Genomic DNA, 27458 nt, shown 5'->3' with positions numbered 1-27458 from the left:
TATTTTTAGTTAAGTATTATCTTAAAAATAATATTGTAGCGATAATAAATACAGTTAAATATATAATTATTTTAATATTTATTAAAATAGTATATACAAAATATTTTAATCCCAATTAAGTAAAAAGTTTCATAACGACATAATTGCTCTTTTTAATGCCTTTTCTTTATTTTTTCTAATTTTATTTCTACGTTTATTACTTTGGGTTGCATCTCTAAAAAGCTGTATTCCCTCTTTCTCTTCAATAACTCGTTGCATATGCATCATTCCATATAAGTTAAATCCAATTGTATCCTAAAGGATTGAATTTATATTCTTTAGATAATTACTTAAATAAAATTTATAAAATAAAAATGCTCTTACCCTTAGTTCAGAAACTTTTTTAATCGTAAGTGTTTTCACAGTTTCTATGATAGGTAAAAGTTCTTGAGTAGCTATAATTGGACCATGGTGAGCTTGAACTAAACACAACGCTAGTCTTGTAATTAATTCTGTGTGATAATCTGATTGTAATAATGTAGGAAGCATTTTAAGAATTTCACAAGCAGCTGAGTATGGTAACAATAGTAATGTCTCTTCTAAATCACTGTAAAATTATTTTATTTTTATCATATTTATGCTATATATGTACACATTGTATATAGATTTCTTACCTTCCTCTAATTCGTTTAATTATTTCTAATAAATAATCTTCTGTGTTTGTACAATTATAAGCCTGCATTTGTAAAGGAATAGCAGGTGGTTTATTTGCCGTTGCTTGCGATAATTGCTCATTGTATTCTTTAGATACATTTAAACATTCTAATATCAATTCAGCCTAAACATTATATAAATTGAATCTATATGAGCCCTAAATGAGTTAATTTTTATGTTCAAGTTATTTATTGACATTTACCCCTTTTTCACTGGATACTGTCTTTCTTGAAGGTAAAGATTGTTGTTTTTGTCCTGGGACAAGAGTAGCTTCTCCAGTAGTTAACTCATTTTCTTGACGTTCTCGTTCTTCTTCTTCTTCATCTTGAAGAACTAAAGGTTCTGAAGTTCGTTCATATAGCCTAACTACTCTATCAGATCCACAAGAAATAACATAAAGTCCATTTGGTGAAACAGCACAGTTCCATGCTGTACCTGCATGTCCCTAAGTAGAAAATTTTTTAATGTTGTAATTGTTAGCATACAGTTTCTAAATATTTAAAGAAAAAATTTATTACTTGTAACGTCACAATTTTTTGAAAATTGTCAGCATCCCATTGTTTTACTTTCCCATCCTTCCCACAAGTAAAAATATAATGTGTATTAGGTACAAATGAAAGTCCTGATACAGAGTCATCATGAGCGAATATCGATTTATGGCAATCTCCAAAATCTAAACCCCAAATTTTTATATTTCGGTCAGCAGAACCAGTAGCAATAAGTGTCGAATCACTTGATATATCCATACACAAAACTGGTAATTTATGCCCATAAAGGGAAACGAAAAACTAAAATGACAAAGTTTTTAGATATATCGCATGTTGTTTAATACTATAGAAATTATATGCATATTTTCACGTAATTACCTTAAATGTATCAAGGAAAAAGACTTTTACAGTAGAATCAAGTAATGCGACTGCAACAAATTTGCTGTTGGGACTTATTCTTACACATAATACACTATCTTCCAATTTTAAAGTTTTTGAGTGCAAAACAGATAAAACTTTCGCTTTTATTTCTCTATCAGGATCTTGAATAAGTTCAAAATTCCAAAATTTTACTGTCTGATCTCCGCCACCACTAGCTACTCCTTTCTATAAACATATATAAAATAATCATGAAATTATATACCATTATGAAGTTACTATAAATAATGAAGAACATTATTAAGTTACCTTATCAGGAAATAATGTAACACTCCAAAGTTCTTTAGAATGTGCAGGAATTTCCTCTAAAATGTCGCCCGAAGCAATATCAATAATTAGCATTTTACCATCTTTTAAACCTACAATTAAATGTCTGTCTCCTGGTACAAATGTTGCTGTTAAAGCATAATTACATTGTACAGTCCTTAAACATGCCAGAGTTGGTCTAGAATCATAAAAATTATTATGAAATTGCTAAATTATTTTACAAGTTTATGTCAATTTTATTTCCATACCTATTCCATAATTTCACAGAATCACCAGCTGCTGTTGCAAAAGCTAAATTATCGGAACTAAAACAAACAGCACGGACCTCTGAGCGATGACCATGATTTGTTATTGATCTTAAATGTTTTACTTCAGCATTTTTTTCTTGTGTGAACAAGGAATATAATTCAATAGAATTATTATTTAATCCTACACATACCTAAAATAATGACATGTAAAAATTGGTTGAATAGTACTTTTAATTATTTTAGAAGATGATTTTTATAGTAACTTACTCTAAGTTCACCGTTTCTACCCATAACTATACTTAATCCTTTAGCTTTAGCAGATACTTTGATAAAAGGTAGACGTTTGAGTTCATCCTTTATAGTTGCTGTTCCTGAGAAATTTGTTTCTGCATTTTCTTCACTTCTATAAAAAAATAAAAATGTTAAATAAAAAGATATTTGTATATTTAAAAAACATTTGTTTTCACAAATATACTACAAAAATATCTTTGCATACTTCTCTGCTTTCTTCCTTTCTTTTCGTAACCGTTTAAGAATGTTATCTTTTATTTTAGTGTCAGGTAATACTTGAAATAATTCTATGGTATTGTCCAAACCATGACATCCAATAACTGTATGAGTAGTATCAACATTGAGAGACACAACTCTTCCATGGCCACTTCTTAGTATACTTCCAACTTTTTCACATTTTAAAGGATGTTTCTAATACAATATATTTTCATTAAATTCTAATCTAATAAATATATATTAAATACAAATATTTATTAAATCAAAAGAGAATATACCACATTGCTGATTTCAGCATCATCAGTGAGAGTTAAGTCATGTAAATTAACATCAAAGTCTATAGCTTCACCTTCAGTGAAAGATATTTGCCATATACGTAGTTCATTATCATTGCAACCAGTTATCAAATATTGATCATCTTTAATTAAAACTAAACCCCAAACCTTAAATGATAAAAGTATTGTTATCAATATATTATGTAACTAAATTAACCATCATTATACATATTTAAAATTATATTTACTTCTGTTCTATGACCAACAAGAGTTCTAAAATTATGTTCATTATCTAAATCCCAAAATTTGACAAATGTATCCTTACTACTACTAATAATAATATTGTGATCTTTCATGAATGCTAAATTTGTTATTACACCTTTATGTCCAGTTAATCTACATATACCAATCTCAGCTACAATATCCCAAAGAATAATATCTGTATCCTGAAAACATGTAATTAAAAATTATTTCATGCACTTTTATGCCCTGCTTCTTCTATTAAATTATTTTACCTTTGAACCTGATGCTAATCTATGTCCTCCTCTATCATATATCAAAGTTGTAATTTCAGATCTATGACCAACAAATATACTTGTATTTTCTCCTGTTTTTAAGTCAAATGTTTTTATAGTACCATCTGCATAACCAACTGCTATATGTTGCTTATTAGGAGATGCAGCTAAGTACGTTACATTTACTTTTTCACCTGATAATACTTGAACCTGAAATATCAGAAATTTCGATAATTATAATATGATCTATTGTAAGAACATAAATTAAAAATGATTTACAATCTACCTTTTCTCCAAGGCGTAAATCCCATATAAAAACATGTTCGCAGGCTCCAACTGCTACAAATCTACCTTCTTGTTCTTGCAATGTTACAAAAACAACATTACAGGAAGAACTAATAATTATATTTAAATTCCCACCTGGTACATATCTCAAATATTGTTTTGTTAAACCCATTTTTTATTTATATATTAAATATACATTAATTTTATTTATTTAACTATGAAGAAATGTCAACATTTATTCACTTATTCTCTTATCTATTTTTTATATAGTAAATGCACAGTATTTATTTTAAAAGATTTCATGATCAATGATATTATATTAAAATATTTATCGAATAATCCAAACTTATTTTTTAAAATATCAATTTAATGTTGATTGTACTAAAAATATTCAGTTTATAAGGTAAGTTGTAAACTCATGTAAACCACGTGGTTCATCTGCCAGTTAAAAAATGTACGTCTTGTTAGTATTACTGACTCGCTGGTAGATGGTGTCACGATGTAAAAAATATGTCCAAATAGAGCACTTTACATTAATTACATGCAATTAATCAATTATGTAGATAGTCGGAATAATATTAGACAAAGATGATTTTTGAGAATTAAAACATTAATTTAATTTCTGAATAGGCCATGAATTCGCTTATAGACAGAGAAATTCGATTTTTTAATTTCATCATAAAGAGATTAGTTCTACATTTTCACCGCTAGATGGTTATAGCGTATCGTTGTTCGCAAATTGGACGATTTTTGAAATTTGCTTATAACTAAGAAAGTATGAAGAATATTTCAATAAGAGTAATGTTAATTAATTCCTTGGGTTATAAATTAAGCATGCAAAAATTAATAAATTCTGTTTAGCAACTGAGAAATTGGAATTTTTTAATATTACCACCTGTTTATTGAACAACTAAACTATAAAACAATTAAAATAACTAAAATAACTAAAACAACTATTACACATGTCTATTTCTGATGCAAATATCTCAAGATTAAATAATGGGAACGATATGGTAATGAAAGTCATTAAATTTATCTTTTTATACTCTGCAAGAATATCGAACAATAAATATATGTTTTTATCTAAAGAATTATTGATTGCTTTCAAATCTCGTAAAAAGATGATCATGAGAGAAAACTGTTTCTGTTGTTATTCATGATCCTTGAAATAGTGTAACTTTATCCTGAGAACTTTTTTCATACAGTAATAAATAAGACAGATATTTGGGTGAAGTCATTCGGCTGGGCTACCATTAATTAATACTAAACTTTAGACATAAGAGACAGAGAAGAAGAGTAGAAAAGGAAAATAAGATTATTAATGAAACAAAATTTTACGATAACGATATTATCTTATTTTATTCCATATAAAGGAACTTGTAGGAAAGTCGCATGACAATGTATGTATAGTTTAAGAAGTAGTCACATTTTCATCAGAATCATTCATTCATAATTAAATGATATATACATATGTATAAATTGTTTGAATCACATTAGAAATTGCTTTTGTAGAACAGTGAACAAAAAGGCACTGTTAAGAAGTATGTATTTCTTTTATCTCACACAAACGTATCATTTTAATTTTTTACAATTTTAATACATTAATAACTTCTTTTTTGTTATTTATATTAAATAATAGAATAACAATGCAATAATTTTATCATATTTTGTACATCTTTTGAAATAGTAAAGCTTTTAAATATACTTTGTAATTTTTACGATACAAAGTTTAATGATATTAAAACATTTCAAATGTTTATAGTATTCATTAGTCATTGAATTTTATCTTACATTAATAAATATAGTAAATAACAAGTTTTTACATTCTTAACAATATATGATAACATAATCGTACTTGATTGTAAAGTATATAAATATTAAAAATAAAATTGTACAGTATATAAGAACCATTATTTATATATGTTGTATATTCTAAATATTATGTTGATGCAGCCATAGAATATGTTATATTTTGCTATTATATTTCAAGCATAAATATTGTATAAATAATATGTACAAATCATCTTACATGATTGAGATTTATGTTTCATGTATAGATGTTTAAAGAGAATATATACAATACTAAAAATTTATTATACAAATTTTCTATCCATTACTTTCTGATTGAGATTTGATGATTTGTTCTTCAACATGAACAGGTTGGACTAATGAATTTTGGAACCACATCATCCAGTTACTCAAGTAATGACCTCCCAATTTATTATCAGGATTCTCCTTTATCTGCACATTGTTTAATTCTTCAAAATTGCGAACCGTTTGAAGTTCAGTGAAATTATTATTCACCGAATGACGTCCATGCATTCTTACCTCCCTTTTTCGAAGAGCATCTTTTACTAACCTTTGTTTGCGCTCCTCTTCTGTTTCAATAGCAGATCTAGTAAATCTCATTTCTCTAACTCTCAAAGCATCTCTCTTTAATCTTTCCTTTCTTTCTTCTTGTGTTTCTTTAGCATATTGGTTAAGTCGCGCCTCTCTTCTCTTCGCTGATTCTCTATTTAATCTCTCTCTTCTTTGTTCAGGAGTTTCACTAGCATATAGCGAAAGCCTTTTCATTCTTCTTCTTTCTGCTTCACGATCTAACCTTTTTCTTCTGTCTTCAGGTGTTTCATTGTACATTCTGTATTCCCTTTTCCTTGCAGCTTCTGCATCTAATCTTTTTCTTCTTTGCTCTGGTGTTTCATAATACATTCTCATTTCTCGTCTTTTCGCTGCCTCCTTTGCTAATCTCTGTTGCCGCTGTTCTTCACTTTCTTGTTCATACAATTTTTTCCTTTTCTCTCTCATGCACTCTGCTTTTCTTCGTAACTTTTCTTTATAATCTTGTAACGAGTTTGATCTTATTTTCAATTGTCTTTTAGGTCTTTCAGGTTTACTTTCCTTGGTTCTTATATTATTAACATTCTCTAATGTTTGATCTTTGTGTTTGTTCAATAATGTTATTGTATCATCAATGTCAGTAGGAACTTCTTGAATCCTATCCTTGGTATTTTTTGAAACTTTTAATCGAAGATCAGTTTCATTATTTACATTGCACAACCATTCTGTAGTATAAACTGTTTCTTGATCTAATTCATTTTCCTTTTTTATATTAAGATTTAGTCCTAATAGTTCACTTGGTATTGTAACTGTTGAAACATTATAATTGGTTGTTTGTATTTGTTCATTTTGATTAATAAAAACTTCAGCTATTTGATTCGTTGGTTTTTGTATTTCTATATTTATATTTTCATAATCCAAATTTTGCAAATACACTGAACTATTTAAAATACCATTGATATTACAGGTTTCATTTTGTTGTGTAATATTTAATGTTGAGTTTGGATTGTTTAAATTATTTGTATTTTGTGTACTGCTTTTGTTGTTTATATTTGATTCTTCATTGTTATTAATTGTACCACATCCTTTGCTTTCTTTAATTTCAATAGAACAGAAATTTTGAGCTGCATTAATTATTTCAATATCATTAAAATCCGTCTCATGTTCATCATTCTCTTGTTTAATGTAAACAGGAATAAAGTCAATGGAACAATCTCTTATCTGTACACTAGTTTCAGTCAATTCCATGACCTTACAATCCAATAAATGGCATCAGATACTGAAATATTTAAGAAACAAATAAACTAGACTAAAAACAAATTTATTTGTAATAAATTTAAAAATTACATTGATATGTAGATAAGATATAAAAATGGTATATAATGTGAGAAATTTATAATGTTCAGAATACTTAAAATATTTATTTAAAAGATATCGAATCGAGGTACATAGCATTTATGTTAAAATTTCTATAAGAATAATTAAAAATTGTATTTTCATTGATAAAGAATATTAAAACTAGTAAATGAAGTATCAAACTATAAACTTTACCTGTGCATCGTCTGCTTATGACAGCTGATTCAAAGATGATGCTGCAAGCGTTTAGAACATATTCATTTTTGCTGCAGGTCGCAGACTTTCAACCGTTATCATTTTCATCTGTGTCACATGTTAATGCGATATAGTCGATAGAACAGATCAGTAGCCATAAATTTGACTGTTTAACTCTGCACGGAATTAATTTCCACGTCGTGCTACTTGCTGTTCGTCTATCCACGTCGGTCGACATTAGGTTTATTCGCATTGACTGCGCTAGCTGCACTTGCGCAAAAAGTAGAAACAACCATTGGCTAATTCTTGTCGTTCTGAAAAAGCAGCCAATGTTTTTCGTATAGTTTGTATAAGTATTGAAATGAATTGACCAATCACTAAAAATGATTTAAAAAAGGAAAGATATCGAAATAGAGTGCGTATGCGCAGATCAGTTATTTTAGTTTCGCGCGTTCGGTCGAAAATATGACGCTATTATATTCGATATTATAATTCAATCGTGTAATTCAATTGCGTAATTCAATTCCGTGAATATTCGCAATTGTCGAGTGTTTTTCGCGAAGACATTAATGAGTTTAAGCATTTTTCGTCGAATTTAAGTTTGAGAGAAGTGATATTTTATATATTGTTAAGGCTATGTAGTCATCCGTTTTGCCAGAATGATTCGTGAGTAAATACTTTTATGTTCATTTTACATGTTATAAGTAGATTGTGGATTTCTATGCGAATTTATATTTTTATGAACACAAAGAAATGGAAGTTACATAAAGATTCAATTTACGTACTAAAAATTATAATGGGTATTCTACTACTACTACTACTATACTACATATACTATACTACTATATATATATGTATATCATATATCCTTGTATATTATATACATTCTGTGCATTTTTGCATCTTCAAATTCTGCATAAATGCACAAAAATTCGCAATCTACTTATAAGTATTGTAGAACTTTATATCTATGAACATTTATTAATATTCTAGTATATTCGGCTTAACGATATTTAAATATTTTATACATTGCTTCTATTGTTAATATATTTTATACGAACATTGGAATTGGGGGATAGAGATTCCTTAATGAAATTTATGAAAAAACGAAATTGAAAATTACTATTGAAGTTGAAAGAGGTTATTTTTAAAATTTATCTTAGAGGTCATTAATCCCCAAAATACCAAGATTGCAATTCTTCATTCTTATAATTCATTGGTTTCTTTCATGTTTATAAATTTTAAACAAAATCTTAATTCATTGGAATTTGTCTTTTTCACGTATATATTTGCTATACATTTACTTTACTACTTGTTTCTTTTTCGCATCTATGTACATATCCATTTCTACATCGTGAAATACAATTACGTGAAAACAGCTATTAATATTTCTTACTTGAGTAAAATATGATTATGTCTCAAAGAGTTTTCACTTTTTAAATAATATTCTCAAAAATATCAATTTGCATAAAAACACGTACTTTACTAACCAATTAGGGTTAAGTTTGGGTTAGATCAACGATTTTCAACCAGTGTGCCGCGAGAGGACTACAGGAATGCTGCGAGAATTTTTAAGACACGCAATACCTAACTAAGTACATATTTAGTTAAGACCATTGATCTTCTTTTCTCTTAGATTGTCAAATAAAGAAATGCAACAAACAAAACACTAACTGTTTAATGTGGATGTCTTGAACCAAATATAATTCATAACAATTGTAATAATTAGTTTAGTTAGTAATTTAGTTAGGTTAGTGGCATGAGATAAGAAAGGTTGAAAATCGCTAGATTAAATTGTCGCTGATCGAGAATTTTTCGTTCAATCTTTCATCTATTGTTACGTATTGTTACCAATGCTCGTTCAGCTCTATCAATAAATGTCGCCAGTATACGAACGTCCTCCCTTCATATGAGAATCTTACTTTACCATCGCGGACATACATATAGCGTCGCGGTGGGACGATTCAGAAGCGGATAATGTTTTTGTTGGCCGCTACGTGCTCTGATAATTAAGACATTTCCATTTAAAGTTGACGTCCGGTGACGTGCGGAGATGCGCCTGGAGCACGTTCGTTTTCGGCGGTCCACGCATCAGAAAAACCTAATCCTCATGCATTGTGTTGATAATTAATGGTGTATGATCGAGGGTTCCGTTCCTGGAACGAGGGAATGTAGCTGTATAAGAAAGGAACGATACGTATGTATCTATCGCGAGAAAGATTTATTAGTTTCGCGTAATAGCGAGAGATCCAATGTTCGATACTCTATATACTATACGATAACGTGCGGCATTTGAGGAAATAATTGAATTTTTATGTCTTGATTAATATTTATCTACTTTTTCTTAATAATAAAAAATTGTGTCTCTTACTTTTGAAATAAACATAGTTACCTCGTTTAGCTACAAATTGAGCCTAAGTACAGCTATTCTTAGAGAGTAGGTTTATCTTTTAAGATATAACTTACAGAATAAAAATTTTGCAAATGATTGTCGAAATTTACAAAAAATTATTTTGTACAATCTAGAGAATAATATCTATTTTCAAAGAATTTATTTAAGGTGTGCATATTTTCTGATCACTTTTAGGTAGAAAAAATGACAGCTCATAACCTATTAACCAGGTCATTTCTTAACCAGCAACTTCTATAATCATAGGGTTGATAGAATTAATATAAGTAACAAAATTAAATAGTCGTAGAAAAGGTATTAAATATAAATTAATTTCAATCGATAAATCCAATCAATAAATTAATTTTAATTTTTACAAATATAAATACGATACAATTCCCCTTAATCACGGAATCGTCAATCTCTCTTGTTAACAGGTTAAAAGTGACATGATTAATTGTAAATCATAAGAAGTAATTCATAAGAGTAGTGGTGAATAAAAAATTGTGATACAAGATTGAAATTAAATGACATTAAGAAAATTATTCCCCTGTCAACTATTTCTCGCGGATAATTGCGTTAGGTGATGGGTTACGATCCGTGAAGCGTAATTTACGAGGGGATCCCCGCCGGTTAACCAAGCGTGGTTACAGCGCCAAATTCGAATGCAGAACGAGTCACGGCGGAATGTTGGCAGGTTCTTTTCATCTTGGCTTGACAAAATCATTAGGGGACTAAATCCAATAAAGGGGGCTGGTCCCTTGCTTGTTCAGGGATCCCGACGTAAGAAAACATTCTCGGTGAGGTGATCGGTTGCATCGTAATCGGTATCAATGATATATTTACGAGAGATGGCGCGTCAGTAGTTCAAAACTTTATCTATAGTATACGTATGTGCGTGCGTGCGTGTATGTATGTATGTATGTATGTATGTATGTGTATAATGGCGTTAGTATTATAAATTATACGTTAATGCTACATCTGATAAAAAGTATACGTTGTTACAATATAAATATTGAAAGAGATTTCTGAGGGGAAATTACAAAATTTTTACAAAATTTATTAATACATTTATAAATTATTAATAATTTAAAAATTGTCAGTCTTTCAAGTTAGATGAAAAATTTGTTTTTAGTTTACTTTTCTTTCACAAAACTTGCAATTTAATAGTGTCGTGTTTTTCGTTTTCAATTGACAATTATATTTGTATTTATTTTCATAGGAAGCAAAATCATAAATGTGTTTGCTTGTTAAAAAATTTGAGTTACCAAACGCGACAGAGACACGATATACGTAGTTGTAAAATGATATATTAAAATATAGAGATTTTAATCATGCTTGACGATTATCAGTCGTGATACGAAACTGATACATCATCGATGTGCGTAAATCAAATTTAACGCGTGTAGTGGTCGATCCTGCTCGCACCGTTCTTCCTTTCTAAATATTCTTTTTGCGGTACTCCTTGCTATTAAATTAGCAAGACTAAGGCCTTAAATAATTCCCTGGCACGTTTCATTCGACGCCACGTGTTCGAGGGAACCGGTTCTAATGATGCTTACAAAACATGCTCGCAAGTGAAGGAAAAGGAGCGTTCCTAAACACAATCGGCAACTTGTTTTATCTTTTTTTTATAATCGTTGCATCAGTTTAATCGAATATCTTCTTAATTAGAAGATATTTGACACGATATAACTAATCGTAATTAAACGTTTACAAAATATTTTACGGATTCTATTTGGTAGTTCTTTTTCGTTTTATTTACAACAATCGATAGTATAGTTATTTATTTGTTAATTGGAAATTTACACATGGTAATAACGTGACAAATAGGTAAGAGATTTAGAAACGAGTTTTTTCACTGATATACAAATATTTCCAGAGGTTTCAACAGTCTTTTTATTAATTTCTTACTAATTTTTGGTTATCGAATTAACTTCTTGTCGTCAGTTTTAATGTTGAGACGCAAAAAAATTATTCTAAGCTGAAAGGATCTTAACGTTTTAGGGTTCTAGATCTAGTACATAAAACTTAATGCTACAAGGCATTATATCTTTCTTAGGCTTGGGATATCTTTTAATTTTAGAAAAATACGATACAGTGAAAAAAAAGACTGAGAAGACGCAGTAGAGTTAAATTAAACGACTATTTACTGCGATTAACAATACATAAAGCTGAAATTAGTTATCGTTATAGATTCTATTAAGAACAGCACTAGTATAATGTTGGCGTCTTTTCGGTTCACCATTTCATCGGTATGCTTCTTTACAATGATGACCAAAGGAATTCGTTTGTTTCTTCTCAAGCTGAATACAAACAGCACGGCTAATAATCGGCCGAAAGTTGAAACTTTTTAACAGGACATTAGTCCGTTAAGAGGGTTATATAGCGCGTGATAAAAAGCAAAGCTCGTAGGAACGGGGATCGTTGGACAAAGCTCGATGCCGAAGAAAGGAAAGTTAGAGCGATAAACGATCGAATCTTGTCTGGCGGGGGCATTTAAAAAATCTGCCCGAAACGACACTCTCTAACGAATCGTACGTGGATCGGTCTAGAAACAGGAATCGCATGAGCATCGGCTTCTCCGCCATCGGAGATTGGCCTGGAGGCTCTGCTTGATGTATGATCGGCGCAGAAATGGCTGTCGTCGCGAGGCCGCGTCCCAATAAATCTCTCGGCTTTTTCTCCGCGGACGGACTTGTCGTTCGCGTATAAATGTATCGTTTTCATCAATATTTATGTCGGGGAGGGAGGGTAGACCAATTGGACCGAAGTTCTGTTGGCCTGCCATAGCGGAACGTCGTCGTTGGGACGATACTACGACCACTTTGGACTGACTGCCATCGGCTTTGCCTTCTCCATCCGATAATAAAGATATCCATTATACCCGCCGGCTTCTTCTTTCCCGGCCAAACATTTCGTTTTGTCGGCCTCGATGCGTCCTCTTGTCTTCCGTTCTCGTTGCGGATTCTACCACCCTTCCAACGCACTCTCCTCGCTGTACGATGAATATATGCATCGTAAATACGCTCCATCATGCGAAGCCTACCTGCGTGTATGTTGTTAATTGCATCGTTCCGGCTGAGCTTTTCAGGATCGCTTAATCCAGTCTTCCTGGATTTCCATTATATCATACAGTTATAGATAACATGGAATATTGGAATTGTTTTGAGACACGTCGAATATGTCAGAAATGAATTCACATTGAAAGTAGATTCGACACAACAAGAAGCGAAGACAAAAATTACGACCATTTAAACATACGGACAAATAAATTGTTCAATAATCTATTTGAATATATGTTGCTAAGTACGTGGCCTGGTTCTAACCGAGTTTTTCAGGATCGATTAATCCGATCTTCCCGGATTTGCATTACATCGTGCAGTTACAAGCAACATATATACCAAAATATCCATTTTATTTTTATTGCAAATTAATTTGTTGCAAATTAATGAGAAAGCATATTCGATATCCCATAAACAATAACATAACGTGATTCTATGAAAATTTTATTTATTTCACGAAAGAGAGTAGAATAGGGTAAAACAGCACGGATTTACAGTATCGTACATACTTACTTATATGTATGTATGTCATTTAATTCCATTCGATTAAGTCGCATTCGAAGCAAAGTAAGAGTTTTCTTACGACGTTTTATCCGAAGTCAGTCAGTTTCAGTTTCCTTCGAAGTTTCTTTCGAAGTTCTTGCAAGAACGTGGATATACAGCGTGTCGATTCAACAGTAGACAGGTCGAGAATATGGTAGACAAACAGCATTGCATTCTCTCCGTGCATGGTACGAGTTGCAAAAGAAAAAATTCTCTTCATATGCCGTATAATTTCCTTTTGATAACCTGCTATACCAATTGCTTTGTAAAAAAACACCGTAAAGAACATGGCAACGTACTAACGAGTTTGTTAGTTGCAAGTAGCTACTTCAGTCGGATGTTACACAAAAAGAAGACCAAAGTTAATATCTTATTGTTTCTTCTCTTATATTTATCCAGCTTAACGAGGCTGTATGTACAAAGCTATTAGTGAGTTCAAATTTCTGTTTAAACCTGTTCGCTTTGGGCAAAATCCACGTCTTTAGCAGTTAATGCGTGGCAGTATGCGTATTATAGCAACGAGTAAAATAAAAGAAATTGATATTCCAAAAATATTTTCATTCAAAGCTACAATGGTTATCTTCAAACAATTTCACACAAAAATTTTGTATAACAACGTAGTTGATGATATCCTACATTTCCACAGTTATGTGGCTGTTTAAATGAAAATAGAGTTTTTCGAACCGCTCACATTGCTTGAAAACTGTTTGTTCAATTTGGTAGATGGAATCTCCTATCTAATTCTTCACTGAACACGTTCAAATTCTATTTTCTTCAAGATGAAGTTTTAAACGATTACACTTCTCGCTTATTTTCACAAACAGACTGACCGACTGTTGATTGTTCGCGTTTATTCTGTCGGTGATTAGTTAAGTTCACGTACACTTTGTAAATAAACTTCCAAATTTCATTTTGCCGAAAAGAAGACATTGTACGAACAAATTTTATTCTATCTTCGCGACTTATTTCGACGTGACTCTTCGCGTATCGTATTCCTTGTAATTATAAATAAAATCGTATACGCGTTATTATGTAATTTAAGTGGCACACTCGTGGTATCTTTATCGACCGAAGCCATCAAAAGTTCGACAGAAATAAAAAAAAAAAAAAAGACGGTGAGGTGCGTGATTAACATAACGTACGTAGGCTTATTCGTTCACGTCGCGGAAATAATAAGGAAACTAATAGAAATTGCAGCGAAATTGTCGATATTGATTATCGACATGTTCGTGCGACATTAGTATGTCTTCATTACACACAGCGATGTTAATAACATTTCATTCAACTATGTAGAATAATATTTCTCGTAAGTGTAGTACGCATTGTCGTGCTGATTTGTATACTAGCATGAGCAATCAAGAAGCGCTGACCGTACCTTTTCTTCGGACTGTCTTTCGGATTGAGATTGATGCTTCGTTATTGATCATTTCAAGATACTTAAATGTAATCGAAATTGAATTGCACGAAGCAAGGAAGTCTCATTTCCACAATCAATTTTGTAGTCAGAGTTTCTCCTTAGAATTCCCGTTTCGCATGTGGGAAATCTTTTAATTCGTACTATCTAATGTCGAATAATTTATTATGTATATAGAAATAGAAATCTGTATGTTGCGTTGAATATATTTAATAGAAAACGCCTCATTGTAGACGATAGATTCATTTTGATTTTTTAAAAATTATGAAACATCTAATTACGTATGTTATTCAGTTAGCAAATTATGTTTTTCATTTAACTAATTTTATATCATTTATCTTCTTTTACGTTTTGAAGATTCTCAACATAGGAAAATTAATAAAATTCGCCACGCTTCCTTTCAGTTGGAAAATTATAACTTTTCTGAATGATGTGAGTAGGTAAAAATCATGTCCTTGAATTAGGTAGTCCTTGCAAGTAAAACGAAATAATTCCTTTTTTTCCTAAGCGGATGTTTGAACAGGTACATTATCTTTCTTTATACTTAGGTGTCGATGTTACGCATCTTGTGTCTATCTTTGTCACACATATATGTAATATCGTAAATCTCGGGATAATTCAGGTGATCGATTCTGAAGTCTGAAAATCGAGTTTATTGTGAAAATACTTAAATAAAATACAATTAATATCAATCCATAACAGTAAACAATAAATAACAAGTTTTGTGCAATGTCTACCTGAAAATCGAGAATCGATTTTCAACGTCCTGAGCTACCGAACTTTCTCCGTCAATCTTCAATATTTTAAATAATTATTCTGTGATCTTGTCTATCTCTGATGTTGCTCTCTGTCCGTCCGTTTGGGAAATGAGTGTCTCTCAAAATGATTGTCCGTAAAACAAAAGAAGGTCGCTCTGTCCGTGAAACAAAGAAAGTCGTGCTATCCGTAAACAGAGAGGGTCTCTATCACACGTGAACTCTAGGGAGTTTCCATATATAATGTTATAACGAATTATAGAGTGCATACGAAAAAGTGAAAAAGTATGTCAAATATTCCAAATAATCTAAAATAAATAATCTAAAATAACGTTTAGTAAACGAAAAAAGTATCTAGAACGCGACGAAGGATTCGAATATTTGTTATGACACAGGTACACACATATGTATAAACTACGGCAATAAGATAAAGACAAAACACGAAGAACACGCGATGCTGCAACTTAAAGAAAGATGTGCTCGCCCAACATCACCTAAACTTAATCTCAAAGTACATTTTACTCTACGCTTACTATCTAATTTTCTCTTATGACGTTCCTTTTTATCTCTAACCATTAACATAAACGCAGATGTTAGCAACGAACCTGCTTATCCAAATTTTTATCAAACTGCAACTTGAACAACTGGCCTTTTCTTGCTGATGTACAAATTAGAGCAGAATGGCGTGTTAGTATAAAAGCAAGGATGGCAGTGACGCGTAGAGAGAAAAACAGTGACGAAGCGACAGAAGGGTAGAGGGTAGAACGCGAGCAGAGATAGATCGAATCGTTGAATAGAAGAGAAGAGAGTTGTACCGTTGAAAAGGACGTCGTGCGCGTTTCCATGTTTTCTGTCGGTTCGATGCTACGTTTTTGCCGTTTTTTCACAGACAAGTCTCCTTTCATCCGCGCCACTGTCTCCCGCTGACACAATGCCGCTGGCATTAGAAGCAGATAATAATATAGGAGTTGGCCAGCTCGCTCGACACCCCGAGTCCGCCGCGAGAGGTGATTGTGTGTGCACACGATTTAAGAAGGGGTGAGGTGCAGGCCCGATGGTTCGTGGTTCATTTTCTCCGTCGGTCGCCGATCTTCATCATCACCATCGTCTCACTTGGCCTGTCCTTTTTCTTTCTTCTTTTTTCTCTCTTCGCCTCTTTTTCTCTCTCTACGTCTATCTTCCACTATTCGTTTTCTCGGCTCTTCTCATCGTCACGCGTCTCTGATGCGGTTTCGTGTCTCGTGTGTGGAAGGCCATCGTCACGGTGGTTTTTCAAATGATTCGCTATACAAACGCCGTGGATCAGCCGCCGCTTCATCGCGTTTTATTTGGTGGTCCATCACGATAGAAATCGTGACACGCATTCGTCCTTCCAGGTATATACTCTGTAAACAGTCCGTCTTCGTGGGATTGATCGAAGGGATCCGGTGTTACAGATGGTCCTTAATTTAATCGAAAGCTGTTCGCGGCATGTCGGCCGGATCTCGGTTCAAATTAAATTAGTGTTTTAACGCCGAGTGACTTTCGTTTTGTTACTACAGTACCGTTTTACCGATCTTAATCGACGCGAATCGTTGTGAACCGTTTGATCGATGTTAACGGATGTGAATCGCTTGATCGATATTAATATTTCAGTATTTTCAATTTTTAATCGTTCGTCGAATTAATTTACATTGGGTTAACATATTTACTTCGATTAGACGATTTTACTTTGTGGTATCTAAATATGAAAAAGTGTAGGAAATGAGAAATTGCCGATGAAAGATAGTGGTCTTTACGCGTAGGACAACAAAGGATTTGAGTTTTAAGGCGAATACGTAGAACCGTACAACATTTGATGAATATCGGGTTGAAATCCAACAATTGTCGATCAAAATGTAAATTAAAGTTACATTTAGATTTACGGACATTTTGAAGTAGTTGCGTTCTTTGAGCTTCTTTGTATAACAAAGTAAGAGTTGAAAAGATTGTATACTCTTTTCGTTTTTGCAAGAAAAGAACATTCCTATGATAAATTTAAGAATTGTTAATGAAACGTACAAGGGACAGGTGTTTTTCAATTCAAAGAACGTGAAATTCTAATTTTAAAGAAATGGAATACAAACATTTGTAATTAAATAAGGCGTTTTACTTTGTACGGTAAACATTTTGAGAAGGTTGTCAAGGGAACGATATCTTTTTACTCGAATTTCAGAAAAAAGTTATCTGATGCTCGATACGCGAAAGAGTTCCAAAAAAAGATAGAGAAAATGATTGAATTACACAGCTGAAATGATAATAATATGTCTAAAACTGTGTGTGGTCCAGAGGTATTCATTTTTTTATCTATCAGTGTCAATTTGCAGCATAACACTTGCTATTACAGTAAAGTAATTCCAGCGATGATGGAGATTTGAGATTTGTTCATTGGTTGTGCTGAATCACTAAGGGAAACGTATAGAGAGGGTTGTAGATGTCATTTAGACTATTGGATTTGCAAAAGTTGTATTACGAGAATTTTAAATTACTGCTTTCCATTCGTTAACTTTTTTTTTTTTTACGCTTGTAATATAATTTTATTAGATTGAAAGTACGAAACGTTGCTTTTTCATGAAAGATTCTCCATTATGATCATTTTTCTTCATTTTGTGTTATAACTTTCTGAAGAAAATGTAAATATACAATTCGGAAACAGTTTCTTTATTAATTTAGATTGAAGAGGAACGCAATTCTTAAGGTTATTCGACGTATAACGAATAATTATTTTTTAGTGTACATTTATTCTCTTTATTAGATATTTTGTTATAAAAACATCAACGTAGCTAATTCGTTTATGTATTTCTTATATTACTAGTCATTTACATGATCTTCCATTCCTACAATATTAAGATATTACCTTCGTTCTATTTTTTCTTTATTTCCTGTTTCGTCATATGTAAACTCTACGTTAAGAAGTTCTTAAAGGACGACGATTCCTCCTTATTTGGATATGATATAGTGTGCCATTTGTAGTTGTAAAGTACGCTACTACGTTCGTGCTGCACGCACTTGCAATTAATATACGACAATCTTGACTTCCGTCATTGATTTCTTTTACTCGAGTTAAGCATACAATGCGTGTGCCTATTTAACTCCGCGACGTGGTATGAATAAAAGAAAAAAATCAGACAACGAATTGTCATATTTTTCTCTTTTTTATTCAACGAATATAATAATCACATATTATTTCTTTTCTTAGATAATATGCTATACTCTTTATAATAAAAGTCCTAAGAATATGGAATTCTAAATTCTACAAGTTAAAACAAAGCTTGTCTAAGTTTTAATCCAATAGACAAATATTTATTCCAAACAAATAATAATACTAAAAATAATATTCTTTCAAACAATAAAGATCCAATCACTTAATACTTTACTTTCTTCCTAAATATTGTACCAGATTATATCTAAGTTATCATGACAAGTTAAGTATAGAAATTAGAAAACTAACAACACAGAAGAAGAATATTTTTTTTATTTCGGCTTCATAGCAAAGAAAGGACTTGGTTCACAATTTTGATCTAGATACGTTCACTTATCCATTCATTCTTAGAAAAAGAATATTTGTATTCTAATTAATATTTAACTCGTGTTATAAAATTTGAACAGAATATACACGTACGTATATAGTATCTTATAACACGAGAGAGAATCGTTGGAAAAGTTAATCTTTCTAAGAAATAACTGTGCATAAGTGCTGTCTTCTTGTGGCTAATACCATCATATCAGCTGATGTTGCTAAAGTGGTTGCGAGAGCCACCGTTTTGATCCCTTCGGATGAAGTGATACGTATACTCCGTAATAAATTATATCTCTGGCGGGGATATCTGACCACGCAGAAGAGTCACGAAGCTGTTCCTTCCACGACGTGCATGAAACAAGATTTGTTATTAGGAGAAACATGCGCGATTCACTGCTCTTATCGTCGCCGCGCACATATCCAATTTTTTCCTTCTCCCTATGTTTGCTTCAACTTAACGGAATACGTTATTCCACTAGCTCATCCTCTACGAAAATATAACCCCTCTTCAAGTTTTTTATCAAACAGATATACGGCTACATAGTTGAATTTATCGTTTATCGGCGAGCTTCCATGTTTATAGCATTATAATATGATTTTTTGGCTTGATTTTATATTTCTTTGAGAATCTTAATATTTACCAGAGGCTATACGATATAACACGATAATCTCAAACGAAGGATATTGAAATTTACTTGAATAAACTCAGTATAATACGTAAAACTTGTTTTTATTTTATTTCGAACTTTATTTCATCTTGTTTAACGGTTTTATTCGTTTGTAAATTTAGTTTCAATCATATATCAGGTATAAAAATGGCTATGAGCTATCTCATGCTGTACCGCGATAAATTTTCCTGTGCTAGATCATATTTTAATATTAAATTCCTTTTTGTGGAATATAATCGAAGGAAATGCTGATGTTTCTACAATTTTTTAAACGAGTCAATCTTTTCCAAAACTTTATGATTCCAACTGAATTGCTCGTAACGTGTTATAGCGGTTAATCGATAATTAAAAAAAAATTCTCATGAGGTTTCGTATATCGACAGTTGCGTATTATACTGTAATAGTTTCCTCCAATGAACAATTTAGTTTGCTGTACTTGTCATTTCCCTCGATGCAACACGCGTATAACGGTACACGAGACAATATCTGTAGAAAACACGAAACGCGCGAATGTTTTGTAAATACATACTGAAATTGCGGTTTTCAAGAATAACGAAGCTGTTGCATCAACGGTGCATCTTAACGTATCGTTGTAAAAGCCCATTTTTCACACACTTTGAACAGAGATGCATTTACATGTTGTGGTATTCAAAGTGTGTTTATAATAAATGCGCTTATATCTTAAAATTATAGTGTTGCAATGCAGTTCTTTATGAAATTACAAGCGTTTCGAAAAGAAAGATCGCATTAACACATTCTCGACTGCAGGTGCAACATTCGACTACTATCTTTTCTTTGGAACAGATCTCCGCGGAGATGGAGAATTCTATATTACAGTAATTAATGAGAAAAGAAAGTGTGAAACTTGAAAATAAAGCTTACTACGTCCCGATGATAGTATTATAGGACAAGATGATTTTTGAATGAAATATGAGAATGAAATTTTATTTCACAGGGATTCTATAAGATAAGGATAGAAAAATTAATTTCTAAATGACAAGAGACGGTAGAAAGCGTAGCAGATCCATGATTGAATTCGTCATGTTACCCCGTGCTCTCTGTATATTTAACTGTCTATCACATCGCTAATAACGAGTCTAATAATCTGTTCCCGAGCGTAGATCGTTTAAAGATTTGTTTATAATCGAATTCGGCGAATTACAATTATCACAATTACGAGACAAATTGCTCAGCTTGGTCCAAATATCCCTCTAACTCGAATAACATGCAAAAATCTAGCAACCCTTGATGACCTGAAAATGGCAATTTTATTTTGCGTATTTCGGTATATTGTATGTACCTTGCAATGTAAATCCGCAATTTTCTCATCACGAACGATAAGGCAGTAAATGATCGGTCTGTCTGAATAAGAAACATTATTCACAATCACGTTGAACGTTGTCGTGAACGAGAAACAATAAGAAAGGTTCGAGGATAAAGAGCATCGGTACGAAAGGTAAGGGACGATCTTAATTCCATTAGAAAGTTCAGTAGCGTGACGCTCATTTACTTAAACGCGGGTTGACATCCAGTGATTTCACTGTTGTGTTGCGTGTAATTACATGATCGGTTAGTAAATCTTGGAAAGTCTCTCGCGCGCGCGAAGATTGAGAAAGATGCGGAAAGGGGAAAAATTCGTGGCAAATTACACGATCTCCGTGCCGGTCATTAATGTTGCTTATATTTCATGCGACCCGTGTAAGTCGTAAGCACGTATATTATCGCGAGGTTTCTCGATGTGTAGCTGCCTACCATAAGTCATCAGAACAATGCTTCCACAGCCACATAGGTATTATTTACTCCACCTCCGTGCTCGAAGTATGATCGATACGCTCGACTAGTCTGGCCTATACTTATTACTTGTTGCCAACATATACATTGTCAAGAAATTAAGCCCTTTCCAAGTATCACCTCGTCGAATTTTTATTTTCATTCTACTGTTGGTATCTGTCATTTCTGTAGTTACCGTTGTTTAATATCTTGTGCTCTGTGTTCAGTGTTTTCTAACCAGTGTTCCATTTGCATGAAAAATCGAGTTTCCCTCTTTTTTTTCACATACATACTCTTATTTTGGAATAAAATCTTCCTCTGTCAGGTTCATTTTCGTAGTATCAAATTTTTCCAGCCATATGAAAGTAATGCTAAGTGACGCGAATTTGAATATACTTGGGCCAAATTAATTAGCATACAAGTATGTACTATGACAAGTGCAATGACGTACAAATACTTGTTGATACATGTACATACATGTAATAGGAATCTTTAAAATCATCGTGTGTTTAATTTGATACAAAAGATACAGAACCAAATTTTTCACAAGATTTATACGATAAATGTTAAAAAAGAAAAAAATAAAAAATAAAAATAACTAGATTCGGATATATTACGTCAACTTTGAAAAATACATTTCTTTATAGCCTAAAGAATACTTTCAGTTATTTAAAATTTATAATATCGAATATATTCACAAGAAGCGTATAATGCAGTGATCATTATGCGAAGCTATAAGAAACGCTGCACGACTAGAGACTTATGGATGGTAGTGTATCTTTTAACGATTGTCGTTAACAAGTGTATCGTTGCCTTTTATTCAGTATACCTTCAAACCACTTACAATTAGGTATAAATTATCTAGTACATATCGTGGTTACGACGTTAAGGAGTATGAATCATTTGTCCAGCACAGCCGTTATTATTACCTTATATTTTCTAATCTGTTAATTGATATTTGACGATCGCGTGAAATCATCGAGGTTAGTCGATCTCGCAGTTTTCTCTTATTTTTATCCCGTTTTTTCTCCCCATCGCTTTCGTTATGTTCCATTTTCTCCAAGCGTTCATGATTATAAATTACTCTGTCTTAATTTCTGTGTAAATTCGTCTGATGCCTGACGAGGCTATGCAGACAACGACGTTCATGAAACGTCATCGCGTAATGACTTATTCAAGTTGATTGCATTCCACGTGATGACTCGTGTTTTCTCGGCTGCTTTTGCGGCTACTAACATCGAACGGGACTATTAAAAATTAGCACACCGAGTCGAATATAACGCAGCTGATTACTCGATACAATGTGGTACACGGTGTAACAGTAAAGCCTTTTTTCTCGACCCGAAGAAGCACTCTTTACCGTCCGACGTAGTTCAAAGAGTAGTTTGGAATGTTACGAGCCGGAATTGGCGCTTGTAAAAGTTAGAGGAAACATGTCCGGGTTCAAACAGCCATATTTCATGAGGTGAACTCTCGTAAGAAGAGAGGAGAAACACGTTAAAGATAGGTAAACGTGGCCCTTTACAAGGTTGTGTATTTTCTTCGGACCTTCAGAAAGGATTGTAGCAGCCAACAATGTACGAACGTGGTTAACGGGGAGGGGTGGGAGGAGGGAGGGGAAGAATGTTTATGGTACTCATTATATATGAAATTGTATGATTTTGTCAAATTCTTTATACGAGTCCTGCTATGGTAGTAAGAATGTGCGACACGTTAGGTACTTAAGACAAATAAATTTGATAATTTCTTTTCCTAAGCTGTCGTGGAAGGAATAAGATTGAAAGCATGGTACGAATAAAATTTCGAATTAATCTATTCTTTTAAAATTAACTTGCGCAAATATGTTTCCTACATATACTAGTTATTTATTTGATAAGTAAAATATTTGTACAAGATTTTAATACTTTTATACTTGCTTCTCTAAATGCTTATTTGAACCAAAGAAGAAAGAAAAATAACAGATATGTGCACCCATATATTGCAGTATCTAATCTATAATATTATCATTTGATATTTAGTTCATTAATATTTGTATTATTTTAATTCATACAATGAATTATTTGTTACAGAACAACGATAAAACTTAACGGATGAAACAAATTATATGTTGCATCCTTTTAGCTGTGTATAGCTTTTCCATTGACTATCTCCACTAACTTATATGAAGAAGATTAAGCAACTTTCACAAAATCGAACAAATGTGTCCGACTTCTTCTTTAAATTTCTTGTTTAACATTCGATCTTTCTAAATCGATTTTTACACGAGTCTGTTCGTAGGAAATTTTTTAAACCAATTTACGAAATATGTATGTGGCACGTTAAAGAAACACAGCGAGAAGGTGGAAGGCATTAGTTACAGGGTGCGTTTTCGTAGCAAGTTGGTGTGCCCGAGACGCGTAGAAAAATGACGACAGAGTAGAGGCAGGCGAATTTCGGTGAGCTGGACGAGTTCGAGGAACACATGTGCCGTGTTGGTAATGATCATTACCGTGTAATGACCGGACGAATCGATTGGCTTCGATCAGTGCTGCACCTTAGCGGTTCCCAACTTTCTTGCCACATTATTCGATGCTTTCATAGAAACTAGAAACCATTCTTTTCTGTAGGTCCTTTAAAAGATACAAATTCTAGTATACGATCTTAGATCCTACGTAAATTGTAACTGGGTACAGTTTCTGTAAAATAGTCGAAGCAACTTTTAAAATGTTTCCAGGCGAAAGTTTACCTTCATTTTCGGAAGACCACAATCAATTATTTCACTTCCGAACGATTATCGCGATACATAGAAATATATGAGGAGTTTTGTCTTGAAAATAAAAGTAAGCGAAGTAGAATACGAAAAATAGTAGCTTTTTCGAAAGCGTAATTTTTTCCAACATATCGCTGCTACTATCGTAACTTATCTATCGGTTCATATATTTATAAGAAAGAAGAAAGGTACATAGAACACAATCTGATTATAACGAGACTTTATCTTTAGAAATTTATCTTTCCTCTCCTTTGAATGTTATATATTAGCTCGTTCTTTTTATATTAATTTGCTTTATATTATTTTATCGCATGTACAATAAAAAATGTTCTGCTTCTATCATTCCCTTATAAAACGAAAGAAACTTTTGCAGCAACATGATATTTCGTCAATCAAATCAAACGCTATTCGATCGATCTGAAATCGTTTCTATCGTGCACGTTCAATTATTCTATCGTTTACTCGAAAACTATCTTACGATATATATCACGATCGAGCGCATCGTCGTGGGATCAGGTTGAAGAACACTGGCTAAGGGGATGTACGTAAGCGGTACGTGCGAAGTTCGCACCTCCGCAAAGAGCGATGCGTTCGCCCTACCGCGCAACACCGCTCGTTAAACGAATTAAGTAGTTACGCTTTGTTTAATCGGGGCCACGGAGGCCTGAATTAAGTTGTTATCGCGAATTAGCTGATTATACCGAGCGCCGCGAGGTGTCGAGTTGATTTGTTGTTGCGAAATATGGCATGAGGTTTGTTTATGCTCGCCACGCCCCATACCCCTTACCGACCTTTCAGCTCGTTTACGGCTGACCTTAAAATAAGCTGCACAGACCGTTCGATCCGGGGATCCATCTCACCGCGGTTCTCTTTTTGCTCTGTTTCCATCTCGATCCTTTCGGCCCACCCCTTTCACTTCGCGAACGAGGGGATGGATAATCATTGTCTATAATGCTATGATAACACTCCGCAACCATGATATATCACTAATGGTAGAAGGCGCTCGGTTAACCGTGCTCTGCCTTTTTCGAGAAACATGATACATTTTTTTTCACCGGGCTAAAACTAATATTGACCGTGGCGTACTATACTGCACTTTATTTTTCTTAAACAACGGTATCGCCTTTCAATAGGAAATGATCGCCGACGTTCCCGGTTAAGTTTTAGGAGGTAGTTGTTTATGTTGTTTGGTAATAAAATTGAGGTGTTGGTTATTCATGTGAAAATTGTCTTCGCGAGTTGGTAAACCACACCGTTCGTGGGTCAATTTTTTTCACGGTTTATCAACGAGAACAATTAAGTTTCGTATAATGGGAAAATGATGACGGTGCAGATGGATGTATAATTTGTTTTTAAATATTTTAGGATATAGAATGTAAGTAGAGTAAAATAGCTAGGTATTTTAGAATATAAAATATCGTAGTTCTTGAGTTTCTAAATTCGATTTATACTCGTATATGCCACAGGCATGTGCATCGAGTGGTTAAAAAGTATTTGGTCATTCGAAGAAATTGATACGAGTGTCCTAAAAATATTATACCTTTGAGCCGAGTAGCTTCTTTCTACTCTCCACTGTCATATTAAAATATTCCCTTCTAATCATGAAATGACACTAAGGTAAAAATATCAACAAAAATGTATTTATCACACTTCCCTCCTTACAAATTTGCAATTTTTCTAAAATTTGTTTATGTATCATATAATATATATATTAATTCAACCCGATGGGCTAAGAATTGGACTTGTTTCTACATTGTTTATAAACGTAAAACAAAGCTAAAACTACACGTACAGACAGTGTCAATAGCATAAAAGTATATCAATTCTAAAAAATATATCAAATACATCCTTCCTCTTTATCTCCAAGTATTTTACATAAACATTCTTCTCGTTGCGCTTCATTCGTTCGTTCGATCCTTCGTTCGTTCCTCCATTCAATATCGACAAACGTTCGATGATCGTCGCATAATTTGACAAAGCATAGAAGGCTCATTAATTTACTAATTAATCAGGCAATTTATATTCTAAAAATCTTGACTCGCAGCACTGCGATTCCCGGGTCGCCAATTAATCGCAGCATGGCGAGTCAGAGATAAAAAAACGAACGACAACAGCACGGAATGCGTACTGGAATGTCGCGTTAAGGAAACCAGGAGAGAGGAAGTAGAGGGAAGGTCATCGACGTGTCGTGTTGAAGAGCGGTAAAAGGGTTCTTGGCCATTTTCCACGAAAATTATAGCCATCTATGCGCGTAATCCCCTTTATAGCCGCGTTGCATCAAATTATAACTGCGACGGCGCGCGCTTCCAGCGTCGTCTTTTCTCTGCTTTCCTTTTCTTCCTTCCTCTTCGTCTTCGCTGTTAGTCTTTCTTCTCTTCTCGACCGTGTCCGTCGTTTTCTGCTTTTTTCCACTGCTCGTAGGTACGCGTCCTCGAAGCCTCGTAAAACGGCACATTCCGCCAATCATCGCGGCACATCGACCAGACATGTAACCCCTCGACCCTGAGTCGCGACCTAGCTTAACTTAACCCCTAATTCCGCCACTCGATCCACGTGGACACAACGATAAATCGATAAGTCATCGCTATCGGTATACACGCGGACAAAATGTTTGCGCGCTCGCTTCTTACGCTATACGTGGACACTTGTGTGTAATAACGCGTCCTGCGACTTTGGCGCGCTGTTATCGAGATCGAATTTTCGATGGTAAAAACCGTACTCTTGGGATGACGTTCAAGTTTCTTAAGATTCACGTGTTACGTATTTGACATTCTGATTTTGAGATGAAAATTGGTAAAGAGCGAAGAAGTCCGATTTATTTCAATCGTTCTTCCATTATTTACGCTCGCACGGGTTATTAACTGTGTAGAGGAATGAAAATTCACGATTATAGATTATCGTATACTTTATCTTTGTAAGTTCAATTTATCCCGCGACAGTGAAATCAACACAGTGGTAGAAAG

General features: G+C 33.1%; 2 protein-coding genes and 1 long non-coding RNA gene across 5 annotated transcripts in view; 1 reads left to right on the top strand and 2 right to left on the bottom strand.

Annotated features, from left to right (window-relative positions):
• Window positions 1–59: 59 nt before the first annotated feature.
• LOC139985724 (WD repeat-containing protein 3) lies at window positions 60–4129 on the bottom strand. Its single transcript, XM_072000374.1, has 14 exons — window positions 3718–4129; window positions 3432–3641; window positions 3165–3362; window positions 2920–3084; window positions 2631–2836; window positions 2402–2537; window positions 2135–2325; window positions 1869–2064; window positions 1560–1787; window positions 1212–1481; window positions 896–1138; window positions 654–817; window positions 364–586; window positions 60–294 (listed from the first exon to the last, which is right to left on the bottom strand). Exons 1-14 carry the CDS (start codon window positions 3886–3888, stop codon window positions 130–132), a joined length of 2766 nt encoding a protein of 921 aa, XP_071856475.1. The 5' UTR covers window positions 3889–4129; the 3' UTR covers window positions 60–129.
• Window positions 4130–5048: 919 nt separating this feature from the next.
• On the bottom strand, window positions 5049–7867 carry LOC139998484 (uncharacterized). 2 transcript variants are annotated; one of them, XM_072023056.1, is made up of 3 exons: window positions 7605–7867; window positions 6076–7332; window positions 5903–5957 (listed from the first exon to the last, which is right to left on the bottom strand). In XM_072023056.1, exons 2-3 carry the CDS (start codon window positions 7299–7301, stop codon window positions 5954–5956), a joined length of 1230 nt encoding a protein of 409 aa, XP_071879157.1. In that variant the 5' UTR covers window positions 7302–7332; window positions 7605–7867; the 3' UTR covers window positions 5903–5953. The 2 variants fall into 2 exon arrangements, with proteins under 2 accessions (XP_071879156.1, XP_071879157.1); XM_072023055.1 differs by having other exon boundaries at window positions 5049–7332; window positions 7605–7866.
• A 209-nt stretch (window positions 7868–8076) lies between these two features.
• LOC139998486 (uncharacterized) overlaps window positions 8077–27458 on the top strand; it is a 123872-nt gene continuing 104490 nt past the window's right edge. For both annotated transcript variants that reach the window (XR_011803309.1, XR_011803308.1), the window contains exon 1: window positions 8077–8270. This is a non-coding gene — a long non-coding RNA (uncharacterized lncRNA). The remainder of the gene's footprint in view (window positions 8271–27458) is intronic.

The sequence above is a fragment of the Bombus fervidus genome, chromosome 3 (assembly GCF_041682495.2).
Source record: "Bombus fervidus isolate BK054 chromosome 3, iyBomFerv1, whole genome shotgun sequence".
Lineage (NCBI taxonomy): Eukaryota > Metazoa > Arthropoda > Insecta > Hymenoptera > Apidae > Bombus > Bombus fervidus.
The sequence above is the reverse complement of the archived record's forward strand: the minus strand, read 5'-3'. Positions and strand labels throughout refer to the sequence as shown.

What these genes read in the sequence shown, in the direction of transcription:
- LOC139985724 (XM_072000374.1), bottom strand. Translation starts at nt 3,888, where the DNA reads ATGGGTTTAACAAAACAATATTTGAGATATGTACCAGGTGGGAATTTA. An exon ending in GATTAGCATCAGGTTCAAAG is followed by an intron (nt 3,363 to 3,431) that starts GTAAAATAATTT and finishes ACATGTTTTCAG; the next exon opens with GATACAGATATTATTCTTTG. An exon ending in TCTGTGAAATTATGGAATAG is followed by an intron (nt 2,065 to 2,134) that starts GTATGGAAATAA and finishes TTATGATTCTAG; the next exon opens with ACCAACTCTGGCATGTTTAA.
- LOC139998484 (XM_072023055.1), bottom strand. Translation starts at nt 7,301, where the DNA reads ATGGAATTGACTGAAACTAGTGTACAGATAAGAGATTGTTCCATTGAC.